Source organism: Rhipicephalus sanguineus, chromosome 4 (genome assembly GCF_013339695.2).
Source record: "Rhipicephalus sanguineus isolate Rsan-2018 chromosome 4, BIME_Rsan_1.4, whole genome shotgun sequence".
In the NCBI taxonomy this organism is placed as follows: domain Eukaryota; kingdom Metazoa; phylum Arthropoda; class Arachnida; order Ixodida; family Ixodidae; genus Rhipicephalus; species Rhipicephalus sanguineus.
Window position 1 is genome coordinate 171,265,659 of NC_051179.1, and position 20,507 is coordinate 171,286,165.

A 20,507-nucleotide genomic window follows, 5' to 3' on the forward strand; every position below is an offset into this window, starting at 1 on the left:
TCAAACTGTGTCATTCAATATTGAGAATTGCTTGTTGCATGCACGTTTGCCTGTGATTGTTGTAAACTGGCCGCGAATACTTCAGAAATATTCGAAATTTATTCGGAAATAGAAAACAATGAACAGTAATAACGTTATGCAATGGATCATTCGTGAAAGAAGTATCGTAAACCGCCGAATCTTTTTTTTTTTCATTTATTCTTCAACACTATACCGCATTGGGTATAATACCACCGCATTGATTCTTTTTTCGTGGCGTGTGTGTGTTTTTTTATATATAAGTGAGTGAGTACTGATGCGACTAGGGGCATCTGCCAGTGTATTCATAATAACGACTATGGACGGGAACAGTTTCGAGACCGCACATACAAAACATTTCTTACCAGCAGACAACTATAACCTCCCGAAGCGTACTTTACCTTTTACACCTGTCTCGTTCGAACCTGTCTCGTTCTTGATGGGAATCTTGGTCTGCTTAACTTCGCAGTTCTTCTGTGCGTCAGAGCCATCGTAACCGGCAGTAAACACCTTGAGGCATATTCCCTGGTTGCAGAAGCCCCGTGCGTTCACTATCTTGCCGGTTCCAACTAAGTACTAGAAAGAAAGAGATGTATAAAACAGGAGCGGTTTTCTCACGTAAAACTAACCTAGTTGTACATTTGGTTAGTCCTAGATTAAGGTAACCGTGCATTATTACAATGTTCCTAGTCTGTTGGTCGGCATAATTTGCATTTATGAGGCGGCTGTGAGTCACTGTAACAAAATCTCACAACTTAAACTGATTCGTGCAAAATAAAGTTACCCGCTGCGCCGGACGCGGCAAGTTTTGATGTAGTTTCGCGTACACAGGGTGTCTCAGGTATCGACCATCAAGAGTTAAAGGCAGAGAGGATCCAAGAAATCGTAGTAAATTTTGTTCCTCATAGACATGAGTAGCCGCTAGTTCTGTAAATGAGGACTAATCAGTTAGTTGTAACAAATTTTTAACTTGGGAAGTACTCAACTAGCTATCCAAATGTCAGAAGGCAAATGTAGGAAGGTTTAGGTGGCATCTATGCGCTTTCTTCAGCAACATAGAAATTGCGTGCATATTTATTTCGGCTGATATAGATAAAGAACGAACTCTGAACAATACCATGTCACTACGCTCCCAACCGCATAAAAAAGCAGCAACGTCAAGTAATCCTTCTGCAAGCAACCGCTTTGCTTATGCGTGCTACCTGAGACAGCGTCCCGTAGCTTAGTAATATTACGGGACGAACTCCAACAATACGTCTCCTAATCTTACAGGGATTTCTGCGCCTCCACTGAACGCGACTATCGTTCTCTATACCTCATTACCGGATGATACCATTCTGCAACTCGGCTGAAGAGCATTTCCACCACAGCCTGACCTCGTAAGACGAGACGCGCGCGTTCTTCTATCATGGAAGATAAAGAACTAGCGTGATGATGTTCTTTTCCTTTCTGTATCCTTTTCTTCAAACTGGCTACCTGACCGTGGGCCTCTTTTAGGGCGCTGCTCCTGAAGTGCGTTGCAGTTTAGTCGTATGGTATTTTCATATTTCGCGGGCTGTCTTGTTCATCAAGAAAATATTAGCTCGCAATTAGAACATTGCTGACGATAGCTCAGTCAGATATCACTGAAGTACGTGCGCGTATGCCTCCATTTATCGTTTGATGATTAGGGCGCTCTGCTCGCGCAACAAAATTTGGTATAATTGCCTAATTCAGACCGCGGGTCTCCCTCCACTTTGCTTGAGTTCCCGGAAGAGATGCGGCTGTGAACTTTCTGCTCTTGCTGGACTCCGTTATGTGACCGCGGTGACACCGGCTTTAAAAAAAGGTTTGCACCCACCGATTTCAATTAAATGCGTTCGGGAATGATCAAAGGTCAATGCTCAGTCACGCTTAATCAGACGTGCCGTAAGCGCTCCCTGGAGCCAGAGGAAAATGCGAGCGACACAGCGGTCTACGGCGCGAGCGACTGCGGCCAAGGGCACATTTAAGGTTATCGTTCTCCAGCGATGGCTGACTCTAAAACCGCTGCATCCATTTTGTCTTGTTTGAATTTTGGTAAGCGTGCCTTCAAAGCGATCATGTTTCTTTGCAGAAATATTGCGCCGCAGCAATTTAGCAGCAGCGCCCTGCGGCGTCGTCTACTTTACAGCAGTTGCAACGTCGTGCGGCTTAACAAATTTCGCTGGCACCCACCACGGTGGTCTAATGGTTGTGGTGCCCGACTGCTGACCCGAAGGACAGGGCATTGAATCCCGGCCACGGCGGCCACATTTCGATGGAGGCGGAATGCTAGAAGACCGAGTGCTTATTTTTAGGTGGACGTTAAAAAACCCCAGGTTGCCGAGATTTCCGGAGCCCTGTACTACGGCGTCTCGTATTATTAGTGGCCAGATTTTTAGGCATTCGAAAAACTCGTTTTTGGCACCAAAAATAGGCAGGCAACACAATGTCTTAGGCCTCCAATATCGTAAATATAGGCACAATAAATCTTGACATAAATGGAAATAATTTGAAACAAAGACGCGCGCGACCTCCATTTACGACAGGAACACAAAAATATTATTGCTTAAGATGGCACAAAGGCGCCAACACTTCAACATAGCCGTGCAATGCTGCTTTCTCCCGCAGGTTCGTAGAACATGGTCCCTCCCATGTTCCGCATGGTGAGTCCACTGTCCAATCAAACAAAAAAGGGGTTTATTTTTTTAAGGGCTCTTCTTTCTTTGTTATGCACAACATCAATGAGAACTAACAGGCAAGAAAACCAAGGATAGTATAGGGGATGGTATATGTAGTAATTATGATGTAAATGTCAAGAAGGTAAAGTGGACGAAAATACAACTTGCCGTCGGTAGGAACCGAACCTGTGACCTTCGTATAACGCGTCCGATGCTCTACGACTGAGCTACGGCGGGCGGTCATCCTCCCGTACAATTTATGGGGTAAGCCACAGCCCATAAAGTGGATGGGGGATATCTGGTAGTTCTAATTTACACTGTCCAATCAACGCGCTCTTGGGTGCCTTCTCGGCATGACTGAGAAGGGCAGGGCAGGAGCAGGCAGCCACGTCGCGAATGACCAGAAGGGAGGGATTCCTACTATTGGCCGGGTCGAATCGCGGAAAGCGAATTTTTCCCCTGAGAGTGATCACCTTAAGAAGCCAATTACAAACGAATCAAAAGCCGCGTTCACATAACATTTTTCTTTCTTTTTTCTCTCTTCGTTCTCCTTTCCGCTTACTGTTCTCCGCGGTTTCTCATTGGCCAACCGTTCGCGCCATGTCAGCGCGGTGGCGAATGCTCGCTGGGGAATGCCATTGAACTGCTGCTACACTGCAAACGCAAACTAGCCTAATTGGGCGTTTTAAGGGCTACAATCCTCCTTAATACTACCTTCATCTGGACAGTACTACCTTAGGGTGTAATGAGGTGGGTGTAATAAAGTTCTGCGTCCTCAATTTTACTTCGTTAAGAAATTATGTGGAAGAAAGGAGGTAAATTCACTATCTGACGCCATTCGTCGAATGGAGTTCAAGAACCAAGAAACTCCCATCTCATTTCCTCTGGCATGTTCCCTCTTTTTTTTTTTTTTCTTTTTCGAAGCTTTCCATAATGCCTTCAGTGCTGGCGGGCATGCATGCAGCTGTGCGGGGGAAAGAAGTAAAAGAAAGAGGCGGCATGCTTCAGCGCACTAAAAATCCCTTGCACAGATAGCCCAGAGAAAGAGATATACGAGACCCTCCGAACGGCTGGAGAGGAAACGAGGAAGCCCTTTGGCCTTGGCGGCCCGCCCCCGCCAGGTCAAAAGCAAGCCAGACGAGGCGCTATTGAAGTGAAATGGGACAAAGCTTCGCGCCGCATGCGCGCGCGAAGAAAAAAAAACAGAAAAAAAGAAAGAAACGTGAGGAGGGAGTCGTTCCCGCGGCGGCGCGATCGTCGTAGCAGCGCCTCGTCGTAGCTAGGCCTTGTGAACACCACTTCTCAAGTGATCAGCTGTGTCGGTCGTGTGTGCGCGTTTTGTGCCTGCAGCCTCACTGTGTTCTCGCCGCTGGATGTGATATGCGTGGTTTGACGACAGTGCGACATGCTGCGCTGCGAGTGCGATAATCGCGACGGCCTGTCGACTCAAGCGAGCGTGCCGCTGTGCATTACCAAGCAGATGATGGGCACCCTGCGTGCTCGGCACAGTCAGGAACAAAAATGGTAAGTAATACTGATGTTCTCTCTCTTTGCGAGCCCTTATCGTCGCTTATGCACCTGTAGATGACCATCTGCACATTGCGTCGATTGAAAAGTGCAATGAAAAGCAAAAAAAAAAAGAAAGAAAAGAAAATCGGCATGTCAAGCTTGCGAAATGCCCGCCAGCGCACCATGAGCGTGGCATGTGACCCATGCCGTACATTACACGCATGTCATTCATTGTTTCCATGTTACCAGCCGTCATTTATGTACGTCATACAGTCACGTCACGCTATACCAGTCTTGGTATGATATCAAGTTAGAGAACCGGACGTGAGTGCACCAGGCTCCATGCCGTAAATGACATACATGTCGTTATTTTCATGTTACTATATGTCATTTATGTTCGTCGCACAATCACGTCACGCTATATCAATTTAGGTGTATGTCAAGCTAGCGAACCGGCCGCGAGCGCACCATGAGCGTGGCGTGTGTACATGACATGCATGTCATTATTTTCATGTTGCCAGCTGTCATTTATGTTGGACGTACAGTCACACTGCACAATACCAATTTTGGTGTATATGAAGCAGGCGAAACGGCCACTAGCACCCCCGAGTCCATGTTGTCAAAATAACGCCATACATGACAAGCGTGTCATGATTTGCATGTTAGAAACTGTCGTTTATGTGCGTCATACACTCTTGTGACGCCATACCTATTTTGGTAGATATCAAGTTAACGAAACAGTCGCAAGAGAACCAAGAGAGTGACGTGTAAATCATGTCGTTAATGAAATGCATATCATGATTTTCAGGTTGAGACCCATCATTCATGTTCTTCATGCAGTCGTGTCATGCCACACGAATTTTGGCATACATCCCATTAACGAAACACCCACACGAGCTATGAGTCGTAGGCGGCTAGATAGATAGGTAGATAGATCCGTTCAAAGTTGTAGAAGTGTTTAACAAATGCTTCACATTTAAGTCGTTAAACTCAGATAGCAATGATGTGTGATGCACGTTTTGGAACTTCTGTGAATATCACTCATGCTTCATATGACCACTCAATCGACCCAGGAGTGCTCCCTGATAAAGTTGTTTGCACAATATAATTTTCTTGCCTGCGATAAAGCATGAATGAGGCATGATGCTTTCAGGGAATATACATTACAGCAAAAGGCCACGGTTATCACATTGTCACATGATGGACTGTGCATAAAGGACAACTTTGTTTTCGATTTATTCTTTTCTCCAACTTCATTTGTTTGTTTTAATCCTTCATCATCGTGTCAATTTGCGCACATTGACATGTGACAAGACCGTGCGCTCTCACTTTGCAGCATCTACCTTGGATGCAGTCAACTACCCTGGACATCTTTCTCCCGCCATGCAACTGTGAGAACCCACCGAAGCACAGATTGTCAGGAAGTGAAAAGACTTTTCAGCAACAATTTTGCATTGCGCACTCTGCCCGTCTCCTGAAATAGCATATTAAGGTACATAAGCACTGTACCTTCATACATATGCATCAAGGAACAGTGAAATAGCATATCAAGGTACATTAACATCATTAGCTTGGATTCATTTAACTAGAACGAATAAATCATGTTAAAGCTATACAATGATGGCCATATCATGTGACAGACATCTGCTAAGTGCAGTGTGTATTGTGAAGCACATGCGTTTTATGGTATTGAATGAATGGATAAATGTTTATTCCAGCAAAATACAGGAAATGGGCCTCAAGTGAAAAGCGACAATGGTAGCTTGAGAAGTGTACAAGGCCCAGTAGAGCAAAAAGAGAGACAGAGCAGCGGAAACGTGTGCACGTTCAAAGGCAAAACATATACGCATACAAAAAGAAACAGGAAAGACAAAGCAGAAGAAACGTGCACATTCAAAGGCAAAACACCTACGCCATCTGCAAAGTGACAAAATCAAAACGGGTGAACATTTACGCTAGTGAAAACAATGAAAATCAGAAAACAGTGAAAACAGAAAAGAAGGAACGGCCATTCAACGGCATGGAAGGAATGCAACTTCATTGGTCACGTATCAACAGTGGAATTTACATGTGCATATTCTTAGCCATTAGGAGATGTGCAAGGCTAATTTAATCGCATTGATATAAGTCAGCTGTTGAGTCTGTTGAACCAGATTGTTGAATCATCTTGTTTATTCCCTCTCGTTAATTTGCTGTTTTGCATTATGTTGCCATAGTTTTCAAGGTCAATACATAGTATCATGACTGTTGACACAATTTGACAAGGTGAAAGCGCTGTTATTGTGCCCAGGCCTTAGTTTATCCTCACTAGAAGTGCGCTGTTTATTTTTGCCATGGTTCAGTGCCAAGTTGCCCAATCTTCACTCCTAAGCAGAGTAGGTGCGGTTAATCAAGACCTTGCTAATATTCACAACCCTTTTAAAGTGTACTTATAATGATAACTTTACTGACATCAAAAACTACCCACATAATGGTAAACATGTGGGTAGAGTAAACATGTGGGTAAACATGGTAAACATGTGGGGCGAGAGTACACTTCTGGTGGTGTTTCGCATTTTTTTTAAATCCGTTTGTTTTTCGCCCTGTGCACACGAAGTGAAACGCTCACAAGGAAATATTTAGCAGCATCTCAATGTTGTATTTATTTCGTGTTTTGACAAAATGTCTGCGATAAGGATAGTCAAGTGCGAATCTTTGGTAAGACATTCATTTTTATGTGTACAGAAATCTTAGTGGACTTCTTTTTTTGTAATTTTCAGGAATACACTTCTGGCAAAGCAGCAAGTGTTGCTTGCCCACCAGTCTGTGTTCAAGACAAGTGTATTGTGGGCATGAGTGTCGGCAGGATTTTGTCTTGGGGGTGCAAGGTGGCGTAACGTGTCGGCCTGATGAGCAGGAGAGCATTGGTGTAGCTTGCGTGGGGTCAAGTGCTGGTGTGTCTTGATGGCGGCAGGTGCCCTTTGTGCAAACCCCTGCCGACACCCATGATTGTGGGAACACCCTGATGTGCCTCACTTTACACTATGTCGAACAGCTCGTACATCTTACCACATTTAGGCCAACACTGGTATTGATGCAGAGTGTTATGCGCAATGCTGCGTGAAACGTTTCTGATATCTTGTGCATTTGAAAATTTCGCGTTGTTTAAAAAGACGCTGAGTGGACCCAGTGTTATTCAGCAAACATAAGTCTTAACAGGGGCAGTTGGGTGAGTTGGTGTATATTCATAGTTAAAGAGGGTGCAAAAAAAAATAACAGCACAGAGAAATCAAGGGGACAGGATGACGCGCTACTAGCAACTGAAGTTTAATCGAAACCACAGAAAGATGTAAACACACAGTACGAAAAGTTACAAGACTAAACAATCAGACATCCACAGAGGAATGAAGGGGGCAGACAGGACAATGCGCTACTAGTAACTGAAGTGTAATCAAAACCACAGAAAGATATAAACACACATGACTAAAAAAGCCAAGCACATGTTCAACTTCAGTTGTTAGTAGTGTGTCGTTCCGTCCCCTTTGTTGCTATGTGTTCTGATTTCGTTTTCACGTTTTCCTTACCTATGAACTGAACTCCTGACTGTTTCACAGTCTCTATATATGTGAGGTCAATATTTATTCATCCTCATGGCATATCAAGTCCTAGGATCCAATGTGCAAAGCGACCAGTCACTATTTACAGGAATTTTTTTATTTAGTGCCTGTGATTGCCTAATTGCAAGTTGACGTCACAGCCATGGTGCTTGGATTATTTTCAATGTGGTAATTATGCGTAAGCCATCAAGTGAGGAATTAAGGATGAACTTTTGAGTTACAGGTGTTACAGATGGCACTAGCTGGCATAAAAACATTGAAGCATGGCTGTACTTGTTATGCATATTAGAAGTATTGGTACATTGCAGTCATGTGATTATGCCGACAAGTTCCCAAGCACACTTCCAGAAATTTACGATGGCTTCCAGGTATCTGTGAGTAAATATGTACGGCAACATATAAAGGCAACCTTGTAATTTTGTGGGCATTGCTGAATGCTTTTATGCACGTTGGTATGTGGACCTACAGTCAACACCACAGGTCTATTTTGGGCTTTTTTGTAGGAAACTCAACTCCAAAATCATGTGCGACATGTTTTGATGTCATAGGGCAAACTAATGCAATAAAAAACTGTACAACTGCCTGTCTACACGGTTTCATATTTCCCAAAAGTGATGCTAGCCTTATTGTACTAATTTAATTAGTTGCCTTCGTGTGTAGGCTGACACCAAGTTCCTTGGGTAGCTTATTTTTTTGGATTGTACTTACATACTGGCACGGTGAAGTGCACACGTTAGTGCGCATCATGATGAGATTTTACACCCTACTTTCGTATTGCTTTACTGCTGTGAATTATGTATAGTGCTTAGGCTGTACTGTATATGTTGTTCCACGTATTCAGTTTTGGGAGTAGGTTCTGTGCATGACGATGGAAATATATACCTATATCCTTACATTGACACGAGAACTGCTGCTGTTTTGATTCCAATAAAATGTTGCAACAACTGGTTCTTGTATCAATTGAAGTATGACTACTTGCCTTGCATGCAAATTGAAGAAATGAATTTGTGCTTGCAAAACAAATTGCTGAAACACTGCCTGCTCAATGTAACTGCTTGTGTTTTATTACCAAACACATTGAACAGATGATTCACAGATTAGGACACATTGTAGAAGATAGGCAACAGAAAGTTAGCCAGAAAGTTATCACTGTGTTCCAACGTAGATTGGGTGATCTTTTATCAATAGTAGCATAATTGAAGGTTGCTGTTGTATATATAAAGTTTAACGTAGTGTGCAGGTGGACGAGGGAGTGCACATATGATAGTTTTTCCAGTTTTCTGCATATTTGCTACAGTCCTCGTGTTTCTGTGTTACGATTGTGAAATTCTGAATTGCAAACAAGCCAACCTCTCTGCTGCTGTGGTGAAGTAATTCAACAGAACCATATTTTCTCAAGAACAGCTGTTCCATTGAGGAAGAGGGTAATGCTTTTTTTTAATGAGTACTGCATCATCTGTCTGAGGGGAGGGCCAAGTACACATGGACGTTCACAAGCAGGGGCGTAGCCAAGGGGGGGGGGGAGGTTGGGAGGGTTCAAACCCCCCCCCGAAATCTTTCTGTTTTGCTTGCTTATATAGGCACACACACATACAAACGCCCGCATGAACATACATAAAGTATGGTTGAACCCCCTCCCCCCCCCCTCCCGAAAAAAATTTCTGGCTACGCCCCTGTTCACAAGAGAGAAGTGCAAGTACATTTTTTTGTGTTGTGGGAGACCTGTCACTGGTAAACTGGGGAGGTTGTCCTTGACCTTGGGGCACACGTTAGGCATTCGCTTTAACGCGGTGGCGTGATGCTTACCAATAAAAGCTAATTAGTAAGAAATGTAGGTAGTATACGAGTATGAAAGCAAATAAATACTGAATATGCGTTATAGAGAAGCACTGAATGCCGTGCTAAAGCGTGCATTGCGAATAAGCGCTAATTGCGGAAATGATAAGCGTTCAGCTGCTCAGAAGGCGCTGCTGCCCCTATAGCTGCGTGCAGCTCGCGGCTGTACGCGCGCATTCAACCTGCATTCAACGCACTTTGTGTAGGCGCGTTACAATGTCCTTGTAACTCTCGAATTTTCTGCGTGTGTAATTTTCATATGCGAACGCAGGCGGTCCACACTAAAGGGTGCATTGCGAATAAGCGCTAATTGCGGAAACAGATTTTTGTTCAGCTGCTCAGAGAGCTCAGAGCGCGCTGCTGCCCCTGCGTGCAGCTCGCGGCAGTACGCGCGCATTAAATGCACTTAATGTAGGCGCGTTACAATGTTCTTCTAAGTCGGGCATCTGCGTGTGTAACTTTCATATGAGAACGCAGGCGGTCTTCGAACTGCTCATAACAGCTGCCGCATCTGGACTCGCGCAGTTCGCGGCTGCAGAAATAACGAAAATTGCTCCACAGCATACGCTCATGGAATGCACATGCGTTCGCTCATCTGAAGATACCGTTGTCACGCTGGTATTCACGAATTTAGCGCGAGCGAAGAGGGCACACGTTTATAATTTTTCTAGCGGCACGACACGGTGAACCGGAGAATTCGGAGCCGAGGGTGTTTACGTCGATCGGCTCGGCCTGCATGACGCCCCACAAATTATGTATTGACCTTCCGCAAGAGCAAACACACGCCGATGGTACAAGAACAGAAGTTCGAAGTTGTACCGACGGGTTACCAGCCGCTTTGTACATACATTGGTACATATATAAGCCCACAAAAAAAGCAAGCTTTCTAGTGGTGGCGCTGTGGTGTAATGGTTATAGTGCTTGCTTTGAGTGCGTGTGGTCGCGAGTTCGATTCCTGTGTCGTGCGTACTTGTATGCAAATGTCATGTTTGTGCATGAATACTTTGGTGTCCGTTTTCTATCTAGTGATGAATAGTAGCGGAAATTGGCCGGTAAACGTAATGTAGAGCCTAAAATATACTTTTTTTTTCATTTCGCGACCGCTCTAGGGCCTCGTATAAAAGGAGGTTTTAACAGCTCTCAAAAGAAGGAGAAAAACTCTCAATGCGCTCTGTTCAAGCCCCCAAAATGGCTTACATAAAAACACCAACTTTACCTCCAAAAGGAGGCTTTAAAAGCTCTCAAAAGAACCAGAAAAACTTCCAATGCGCTCCGTTCAAGCCCTCAAAATGAGTTCAATAAAAACACAAATTTACCTCCTTAGTTCCGTCTAATCACTGCCTTAAAGGATGTAAATAAAACCTCCTTTTGAACCTCTTTTCGAAGGGGGTTTTGCGTAGTACCTTTTGGATGCACGTTATGCGTCGAGCCCGAAACTCCCTAAAAGGCTCAAACCCGTTTGCAGTGTAGCAGCTGTTTCAGGGAGTTTGTTGAACTCGAGGACCAGGTTGAAACCCATAGAGATCGGAACAATGTTCCTTGTAACATGAATGACGGTCTCAAAGTGCATCGATGAGCGAAAATTGAGGCTAAATATTGTTCATAGAAGCGCCAGTTTTTAAAATAGGCATTTTTACGCATTTATGCAAACACTCCAATAATAGCTATTTATAGGCACTATAACAACAGTATACAAGCCGTTCTTAGCTTCTAATTCATGCTCATGTATTAAAGTGGCACGATAGGAGTGCAATGAACAAACAAGACATTTGTCTAAAATCCGGTCTGTACTCATTATCACATTGTGATTTCGTGACGTAAAACCACAACAATCATTTATTAATACTAGTATGGTGCAGGTTATTTTTGGATTCACCAGGATAGCACGTAATGAGCGCACGCTAACACAATATGAACTCAATTATTTATCTGGCGTTTTCTTTCTTCTTTTCTGTGCTGACATACCTCAGTCCCGAAGAATACACTAATGTGGTTTTCTATGTTAATCGCGCTCTATGCGCTGTCGCAAAGAAAGGCGCACCGTATACGTGTCGACACAAAGCAGCATTTTCTCGCGCAGTCTGCCGATCGCATGCTGTACTATCCATTAAAGTAGTGGCACAAGCGAGACGACGCAACAGAAGGAAAACGATTTATACGCGTTATGCACGAGAAGGCAGCAACAATGTCCCATCTATTACAGTCCAGAATCACAATAACATAGCTTACCGGAGCCACTAGCAGTGCTCGAATGTTTTTACGCGCGAACGTAAGTGCCGCATGTGTGAAATTGTTTTCGTGTAGCGCGGCCCCACAAGCAGCGCCACCTAGAGGCATTTCGCAATCATTTGAGCGCAAACACACTGCACATTCACACACGCACACACCCTCAGATCGCGGCACTAAACATGATCAGCACTCTGCCTGGATGTGTGGGGGTGCGTGTGTGAATGTTCCTTGTGTTTGTGCTCAAATAATTTCAAAGTGTTTTACCAACTAGCCCAGCAACAAGTTCTGTTTACATCTAGAAACAAAGCGGAGAACGAGAAGCACGAAGCCTCACGAAAGAGGAGCTTGTGAGCCAAGAATAACAACGTGAGTAGCCTAAGTAATCATCTGCGCACTAATTACATAAAGTACCACGGTGTGTGGTTGGTGAAGAAAACACGAACAAATCTCACTGGATGTCTCCGAACATTTTCTTTTCGAATGCGTTGGTCATGTGCTAGCGGTTCAGCCACTTTTACACGTAAGCGTAAACGATCCATTTGTAAAATCACTGTCCTGAAGTGTATGAAAGCCATCCCGGATAAAATAAAGAGATGTTTTACAGGCAATGCACAATGGAATAGCAACAGTTCGCTCCACGTGTAAACAATGCCATTATCGGTTCCCGTTTTTTGCGGGAAGGTTTACATATGGCAGTCGGGGAGACGCCTTAATGATAGGCTAAGATAACACAAGCAGTAGTTGGGCCAATATCACGATGGTCACGTGTGTGTGCATTGTAGTGATTGTGGATGTGAAGCTGTGTTAAAAGAGTGCACTGTTGTTCATAGGAATGCTGATAAAACTACGCGAGATATTGTTGAAGCTGTCCAAAATGCGAGGGATAGTAATGACTGTGTCAGCTGGCCATTGGTGGCACTGACTGGAAGTGAAAGACACTTTCTGGACACTGCACGTTTTCATGTGCGGTGATTGGGCCTTTTGTGTACGCATCTGCTTGTAATGTTGCTTCTGACAATAAACAATCCGTTGAAAATTAGCGCCTGTCCTGTTGTGTCTCCCCCATTCGTGTGTGTTTGCGCTATGCCACATTTTGAAGTATTTAGTCACTTGTGTGTGCCTGATTGGTGTAATACATGCTTCGCTTGCGTCGACTCGGTGTCTCACCCCCAGCAGCACCACCACGTAGAAGCGCCATTTCTAGTAAAAAAATGCAGCTGCACTACCGTGAAACCTGAGGAAGCGCACACCGCGGGCAGCCCAGCGATTCAGCCGGCAATCACGCGCTTGCCACAGCCTCGGCATTCAAGAGAGAGAATAAAACATATATTTGGCACGCTTGTCGAGGCGGTGGAGCACTCTCTAGCGCGGCGCGGGTATCGGCCGGATGTTTCAGATGTGTTTGATTTCGATAATAACTTTATGGACGTCGCCGTCATGTCCCGGATATATGTATGTATGTATATAAGAATAAAATCCCCAGATAAAAATAATTCACAAAAAAAAATTCCGACGCGCTCGACCAGCGTTCTGAACCTGCGACCCCTCGCTCCGCAGCGTGCTGCCTTAGACAATTACGGCATGCCTCATTCGTTCTCCTGGATACTAATGGCAGATTAAAAACGCACGCGGCATCAGGTGAAACGCACGGGACGCCACACATGGCGAAATTAAAATTATGCGAGACGCGGGCCATGCTGCATCGTTGCCCGCGCTGCGCTTGTGTCGTATCGCTGGCGATCCATATATATAGTTTTCCATTTTGGGGTTGCAGCGTCACGCCACTCGCGGCCAGTGGGCCAGTGAAAAAGAAGAGCGTCCCGTGGCTCGTGGTGGCGAGAGCTAATAGGAACGATTTGGCTTTTGTAGTCTTTTGCCACAGGAGGGAAGAGACGAAACTGCTGAACGAGAATCACAGTATATATGGTTCAGCGTGACCAGAATCCTGAGGCTAAAATTACAGCGCAAACGCACAAGACACACTCGTACGACACAAGCGCTGACTAAAACGTGCAACACAAGCGCTGACTAAAACGTACGACACAAGCGCTGACTAAAAACTGCTTTATTCTTTCATACGCCAATCCATACAAATGCCCAAGGCAAACTTGCCGCACATGCGCACACAACAATAGCTATAACAAAAACGTGCAAAAAGGATGATAGTGTATTAGATACGCGTAGGCATGAAGTTATATTCAGATTGGTGCAAGGACTAAGGAGTGAAAAAGAAGTAAGAAGGAGAATGAAGTGCGTTTGCGTTGTAATTTGAGCCTCAGCAATATGTACCAACTAGAGCCAAAGGAAGTTTTATCTTAGTGAACACAATGGACGCCCGCAGGGAACAAGACCCGTGGCTTCACGAGCCAGTGCCAAGCGCCGTCTTTTTCTTCTTTTGAGGTCGCGCGCTCTATGGTTTTGTTTGGCGCCCAAAAGAAAGCGCTGCAGGGTCTTGAGACAGCGCGAGCGCAAGAGTCCCACAGTGGCTTGCATTCTGTGCATGCGTCCTGGCGGCTTGGAAATTTCTTGAGTCCGCAACTATAAAACACTCTAGGGGTACGCCGGAGTTGTGCGCTTTCGACTTGTAGTTTGACATAACAGGGCGTAGTCGACCATACTCGAGCGATTATCTCTTGAGGGGGAGTTTTGTACATCTTGTGGTTTCATCGCAAAGTTTGCGTTGAAGATACGCTCTTACCACGATAACGTATAAATATGCCTATAAAAGTGAGTAACGGATAAAATAACAGTTACATCGTTCGTATTTTTCATGTTTTCATTATTTCGTCTCGTTCTATCGGTTACATTGCCGAAATAAACAGCGAATGAATGCGTTTATCGGTTACCTCGGAAGTTTGTCCGTTACCCCGGCATGTAACATATATATTGTAACCTATGTGTAACGCATACACTTTTCTGGTAACTTATCACCGAGATTCCAAGGAGACCTAATTAATGGAGTGGAAGTTCGCAAATTACACATGAGCAAAGTGCAGGCTAAGTTGCCTTCGTGCCCGCATGGTTAGTCGGCCTAATAAGAACGTGCACATTACTGAGTTACAAGTTATGCCTCAAGGCGCCTCACTCAAATAATAAGCGGGATGCCGTACCGGAACTAGCCCGCAGGCAAATGTTGTGCGACAATAACGACGAATATTGCAAGACTTACAATAACCGACTTCTCGAGTATCACAAAATCAGCGTTCTTCTCACACATGTGCCCTTGTATGTCCGTATGAAAAGGCGAAAGCCATCTTTTTCTTCTTCGTCAATGTATTCATTCTCCCCCGTCCACCTGCGAAAGTTTTATGCACCTAATGTGGTTTTGGCCTGCCTCCAGGACGGGATACAACGCAAGATTTCTGCGCATTCCCTGGTTCTGCACGGTCTCCATGATCGGCTCACTTTTTACTAAGCGATGATGTAATGACGTCATCACGTACCGTGATGTTGTGTGACGTGGTGGGGACGTTATAGTGACGCAAGGAGTGCTCATCGGCGTCCCTGCCGAACGTGGTCTGCATGGCACAAGGACGCTTCGAAGGGAACGTGTGTCTCATAGCCCAAACAACGCAACCCTATTCACTTCGACCGCATCGCAATTTTCATTGACGTCACTTTGTTAGCCATCTTGAAGTACAACCTGGTTGCGATGCCGTGTAAAACGCGTGGAGTGCGAAATCGTGACATTACATTAATGCCGGAGCCCTCTAGCGTTCATTTGTGTTTCCCTTGACGCAGCTGGCGAACGGAAGAAAGCGGGAGAGCACAAAATAACACAGGGGCAGAACGACTGTGCGTCATCCCCTACACTGACACTCTCTAATGAGATAAAAGTCACGGTGGTAGCCATCTAGAGGTACATAGCGCAGAGAACCTAACTGTGACGTCACATGAAAACTATGTATAGGATTTCCACACACCGCGCCTCGCCCCCAAGCAAGTCCGGAACCGGTTGTTCGGCCCACTAAAATTCAGTAACTGTATATACAGCAACTTTACACTCAAAATGCTTCCATTACACTCAACCGGGGCTATTATTTGAACCAACTCGGTTACGTCGCGAGTAAGCGTCTGAACAAACTGGAATGACATAAAATGGACAGAAAAAAAACACCTGCAGTACGTCATTCGCTGCTAAATTGTACATTGACAGTCGTGGCCCAACGCGCCAATTCTCTCCAACGCGGTCTTGGTACACCGAAAAACCACATACTGCCGCTCCATTGCCGAGGAGACTTGTGGATTGATGAAATATACAGTGGTCTGAAGCAACAATGATCTCTTTCGCCACGCTTCCATAAAAAATGACAGTTTTCAATGCAGCAAATCTCCTGCTAAGAGCGAACGATGGTCACAAACTTTGATCTGTGCGACAAAGAATTTGATTTTCTGCGACAGGTGTTTCCATAATTTCATCTTACTCATCTCACTTAGACAAGACAGCGGCGGCAATTCATGTCACGTGTGCTGCGTTTGACGTTTACATATATATGTGTGTGTGATGTGGAATAAACCTTTCAGTTGCGAGTCAGCGCTTGTTGTGTGCGTCGTTTCCTCCCCTTTAGTGTGCTCGTTTTGTTGGTGCGCTGATATTTGAAGTATGCACAAACTTTCGCTTTATTTTACTCGCAATGGACGTGGTCTTGTTTAAGTGCGAGTAGCCGCATCCGAAAGTTTGAATCATGCTTCGGGGCAGAAGCAGCGGCCATGTATCTATGGTATCTCTACATGTATTGTTGTTGCAGCGCTGCGAGTCGGGAAGGGGCTACGTAGATGGCGTCGTGATTGGTGCATGATGTTTGCCGTGTGTGTTAGCTCGCGTCGCTGGCTTCGCGGCAAATTTATACCATTATTCGCGTTGGACGCGCTTCCGAACATGTCAGCGTTGAACGTGGACCTAATTGTAATAGCGCGCGGCCGCTGCAAAGAAGTGGGTTGTGACAGTGAACGCTATACTGTGCTCGCTTCAGCTAACGTACGGTGTGACTACTGTGATCATTGCCCCGGATCGTATGGAAGATTAGACGAACTTGGCAAGTGGTCCTTTTTCATTGTTCTGTTTTCTCTGTTTTCGGTATAGAAAAATTTTTTTGTGCGAAAGTGTTCTCACCCGCACCTGTCGAGGTTTAGCGGCTGCCAGGAAAGAAAAGGAGGCTTCAGCTGTGCCCAATGGGGGAATTCGTCGCGAACGATGCCTGGCCAGGCTTTCGCCGGCTCTTTGGCGCTTTATGCGTTTGCTTTGGCCACTCCGGGTTTGTGTTCGTCATCAGCTTCGGCTGTGCCCTTGTCATGACGTTTGTTGACATTATAACCGCGTTTGGCATTGTTTGCAGGTATTCTCAATGCGTTCTGTTTTTCGAGCTTTTATGACGGCAACAGTGTAATAGTGTCAGCAACACGTGCTCCTTTGCAAGCACTTAGAGAAGCCTACGGTGCACTGTTTGTCTATGATGTTTGTCTTCAACACTGTTTATATGTTCGTCTGTTTGTTTGTTTGACTGTTTGTCTTCAACGGTGAGGGCGGGGTGCCGGCCTAAGGAGCTTCGCTACTAATAATTTGAGTTTTTTACAGGGTCTATGGGAGCACCTGTGGCTGGATATGCTGTCTCTAATGTGCTTGAGAACTCCGGACAGGCCGGTACCTTTAGTAATCGTGAATATGTAAAGCCAGCATTGTTTAAAATAAGTACTTACATATAAGTAGAATAGCTGTTTCCTTTGTTTTAGTTTTACAGTATCCGCTGTACTAGGCAAGCGTAACGCCTTTCGTGCCGAGTATTCTTTCTAGAGGCTGGTTTCAGTTCCTCGAACAATTAACGAAAAAGAACATGTCACTTGACGCTCCGGGCATCGCTAGCAACCTGATTGTTGTAAATTTTAAGCAAGAGCTGAACAGCACCGATTGATTGGCAAATTACAAAAACCTTATGTTTTATTTTTTTTTAGCTGTGGGCCATGTTTTGGTGGGATAATTTGAATCCGCCCCTTCACTGGGCGTAACTGACGGATGCCAGTGGCGCTCTCTGCGCATTTAGTTTCACTTTACAGGCGGGATTTACAAAAAAAAATCTGTGAGATTTAGCAAGAACAATCGAAAATATTTGGTGTAGTTCAAGAGATCCATCGTAGAATTTTCAGACCGCTGTGCCGGCAATACCGAAACTGAGTGCACCGTGTGCGTCGGAAGGGCGGTCCGTGTGCTGCGTCACACCGAATCTTCTCTTTACGTAATTTGATGATGGCTCGCCGCATGAGGACTTCGGCGTTGGAAAGACGGCGTGTCATTTCCGGGGAGCAAGCCCAGCAACGGTCCTTCGCGCGTGATGTGCGGTGCTTGTCGCCTTCTTTGTAATTTTGACATTGCCTTTCTTTGTAATTTTAGCTTTGACGCTCATCGCTGTCTTTGTCATGTGCGATCCGCGACCCGCAACAACACTGCTTAGCATTACGTGAGCTGTAGCGTTGAGGGGAACGCTGGCAGCGTTATCATGACCATTTTAAGATTACAAAGAATGCGACAAGCACTGCACATCACGTGCGATGGACCATCAGCCGGCTTGCTCTCCTCAGATGACGCACTGTTTTTCACGCGGCGAGGTCCTCGCTTGGCGCAACATCATTCAGATTACGTCGAGGTAAGTTCCGGCGTGCCGCAGCACCTTCCGGTGCACCCGGTGTGCTTTGCTGTTGCGGCATCGCCGGCACCGCGGTCTGGAAAATCGACGAATTTTTTAATCAAATCTGCAAAAGATGTCCATTAAAAATGAGCCACTATAACAAATGTCACCTTTAATGGCGACCAATGTCCAATGGTTTTTAGCGAATGAGCTGATAAACTTTATGAACATTAGTGTTCACATCTGTGCAGCTGATTTTTATGACGCCTAACATTAATTTAGGCCTGTTTTCATAGGAGTGATGATTGTCAATGTCTTAAATTGCTTTGTTGCAGTTGTGCATCGAGGTGGAACTTCGGTTCAATGCTAACATAGCAAGACTCGAGAGCGAACTCAATGATGTGGTAGATGCTTTCTCTGAAAAGGAAGAACGGGTCTGCACACTGGTGGATGTTATGAAGCACATACAAGGCAACGTTGGGCACAGTCTGATAAATGAGGTACGTGGGCACTCTCGTCAAGACTAATATTTTGCAGCTTGAGCCCTCTCGTAGATGCGCGAAAAGGATTCCTTGTGCCTCTGAAAAACCTGTTTAAATTTTTTGTATCTTACACCACAAAACTCCCACTTGTGGTATGTTGTAACACTGAATATATAGTTTGCTAGTGCCAGCATTAATAGATCGCTGTTCTCATTTTGCCCTTATTGGTACATATCTTCATTTTATTCTGTGGGCAAGTGCATGCATACCATACTCTGCACCACCAACAAACTTTGGCTAGTAGTTTATGTAGTCTGTAATTTCTTTTTGTAGACGGAATTGCCTGGTGATGAGCTTCAAATATCAGCGCCTCACATTTACTGCACTCCTGCCAAAGTCTACGTTTTTCGTGCGCACGCCAAAGGGCTGGAACGCTCTCCGTGCCAGCACCCTGCACCACTCCACTTCGATACTCTTCAAAGAAGACGTTGTAAAACTTGTGCTATGTTAATCTACTGCCCACCCCTCATGTAAAACCCCTAAATAGGGGCCTTTGAGGTATTGGAAATAAATAATAAAATAAATATCCGAGACATTGCCCGGAGAGCTTTGCAGTGATTGAACTCACCTGTTCTAAACCAGCCAGCCTAAAATAAATACAAAGTATAGCTGCCACAACCGTTTCTCGTCACTGCGTGTAGTCGTGCATGTTTATGAATGTATGCGTACATGCAAAATTGAAAAATTTTGAGGGTTCGAACGACCAACCCTCCTCCCTCTACCAGCTACGCCATTGTCGAAGGAACACCCGAGTGAGCGGCAGTATTATATGTGTCAAAAAACTGCAGCTGATTTATGTGAGTGGGGAAGCCCAGACAGTATTAAAAAGAGTGTGTTGATTTTTCAGGATACTTTAGCTACTTATATGGAATTGTTTTTGATAGCACTCTGTTTTACAGCCAGTTTTCAACATTTAGACGATGTCTCACGTCAAGAAATCTTGCCCACAAATTTGATCAGCAGTGTGATTTGTCGACTTGTCGGTTCTCATGAGAGAATCTGTCTAGAATATTCAGTAATTGGACTGAAAATATATACGGGCAAAGCAGCAGTGCGAGAAAACGTCATCCACTCTTCAATGTCTTGTTCAAATGCATCGAAATATAGGCGAAGTGATTTTATCAGACTCCCAATGTTGGCATCACAATCTTCTGTGAGAACAATTGCCACACGTGAGAGTACCATTGTAAACCTCATTACAGTGACCCTAGGGTTGGCTATACCGGCTGTTTCAAGAAATGTGCCCAACATTATCAAAAATCGCGAAAATCCGATATTTACTGGCTGCCTTGAGAATTGCTTGCGCTGTAGCGACAGGCGTCTTAAGATTGTTAAAGACCATTTGGGACTGCAATTAATAAGTTAAAATAATTAACTTTTTAATTAGTGAAGTTAGGTGGTTCTGTCAGAGGTGTGAATTGCAGTTCTTTATGCAAAGAACCCACCCCAGCTTTGAAGTATAGAAAAATCTGCCCC

The 20,507-nt window shown here is 44.8% G+C and overlaps 1 protein-coding gene and 1 long non-coding RNA gene across 2 annotated transcripts in view; one reads left to right on the forward strand and one right to left on the reverse strand.

The window, feature by feature from the left end:
- Positions 1 to 419: 419 nt before the first annotated feature.
- The window catches only part of LOC119390896 (uncharacterized), a gene marked incomplete at its 3' end in the record, with an annotated part of 40,827 nt that continues 20,739 nt past the window's right edge, over positions 420 to 20,507 (reverse strand). The window contains 1 exon segment of the mRNA XM_037658604.2: positions 420 to 594. Coding sequence (XP_037514532.1) covers positions 420 to 594 — 175 coding nt within the window.
- Positions 11,939 to 19,646, forward strand: LOC119390898 (uncharacterized). Its single transcript, XR_005183523.2, has 3 exons — positions 11,939 to 12,235; positions 18,825 to 18,989; positions 19,305 to 19,646. It is a non-coding gene; the product is annotated as an uncharacterized LOC119390898 (long non-coding RNA).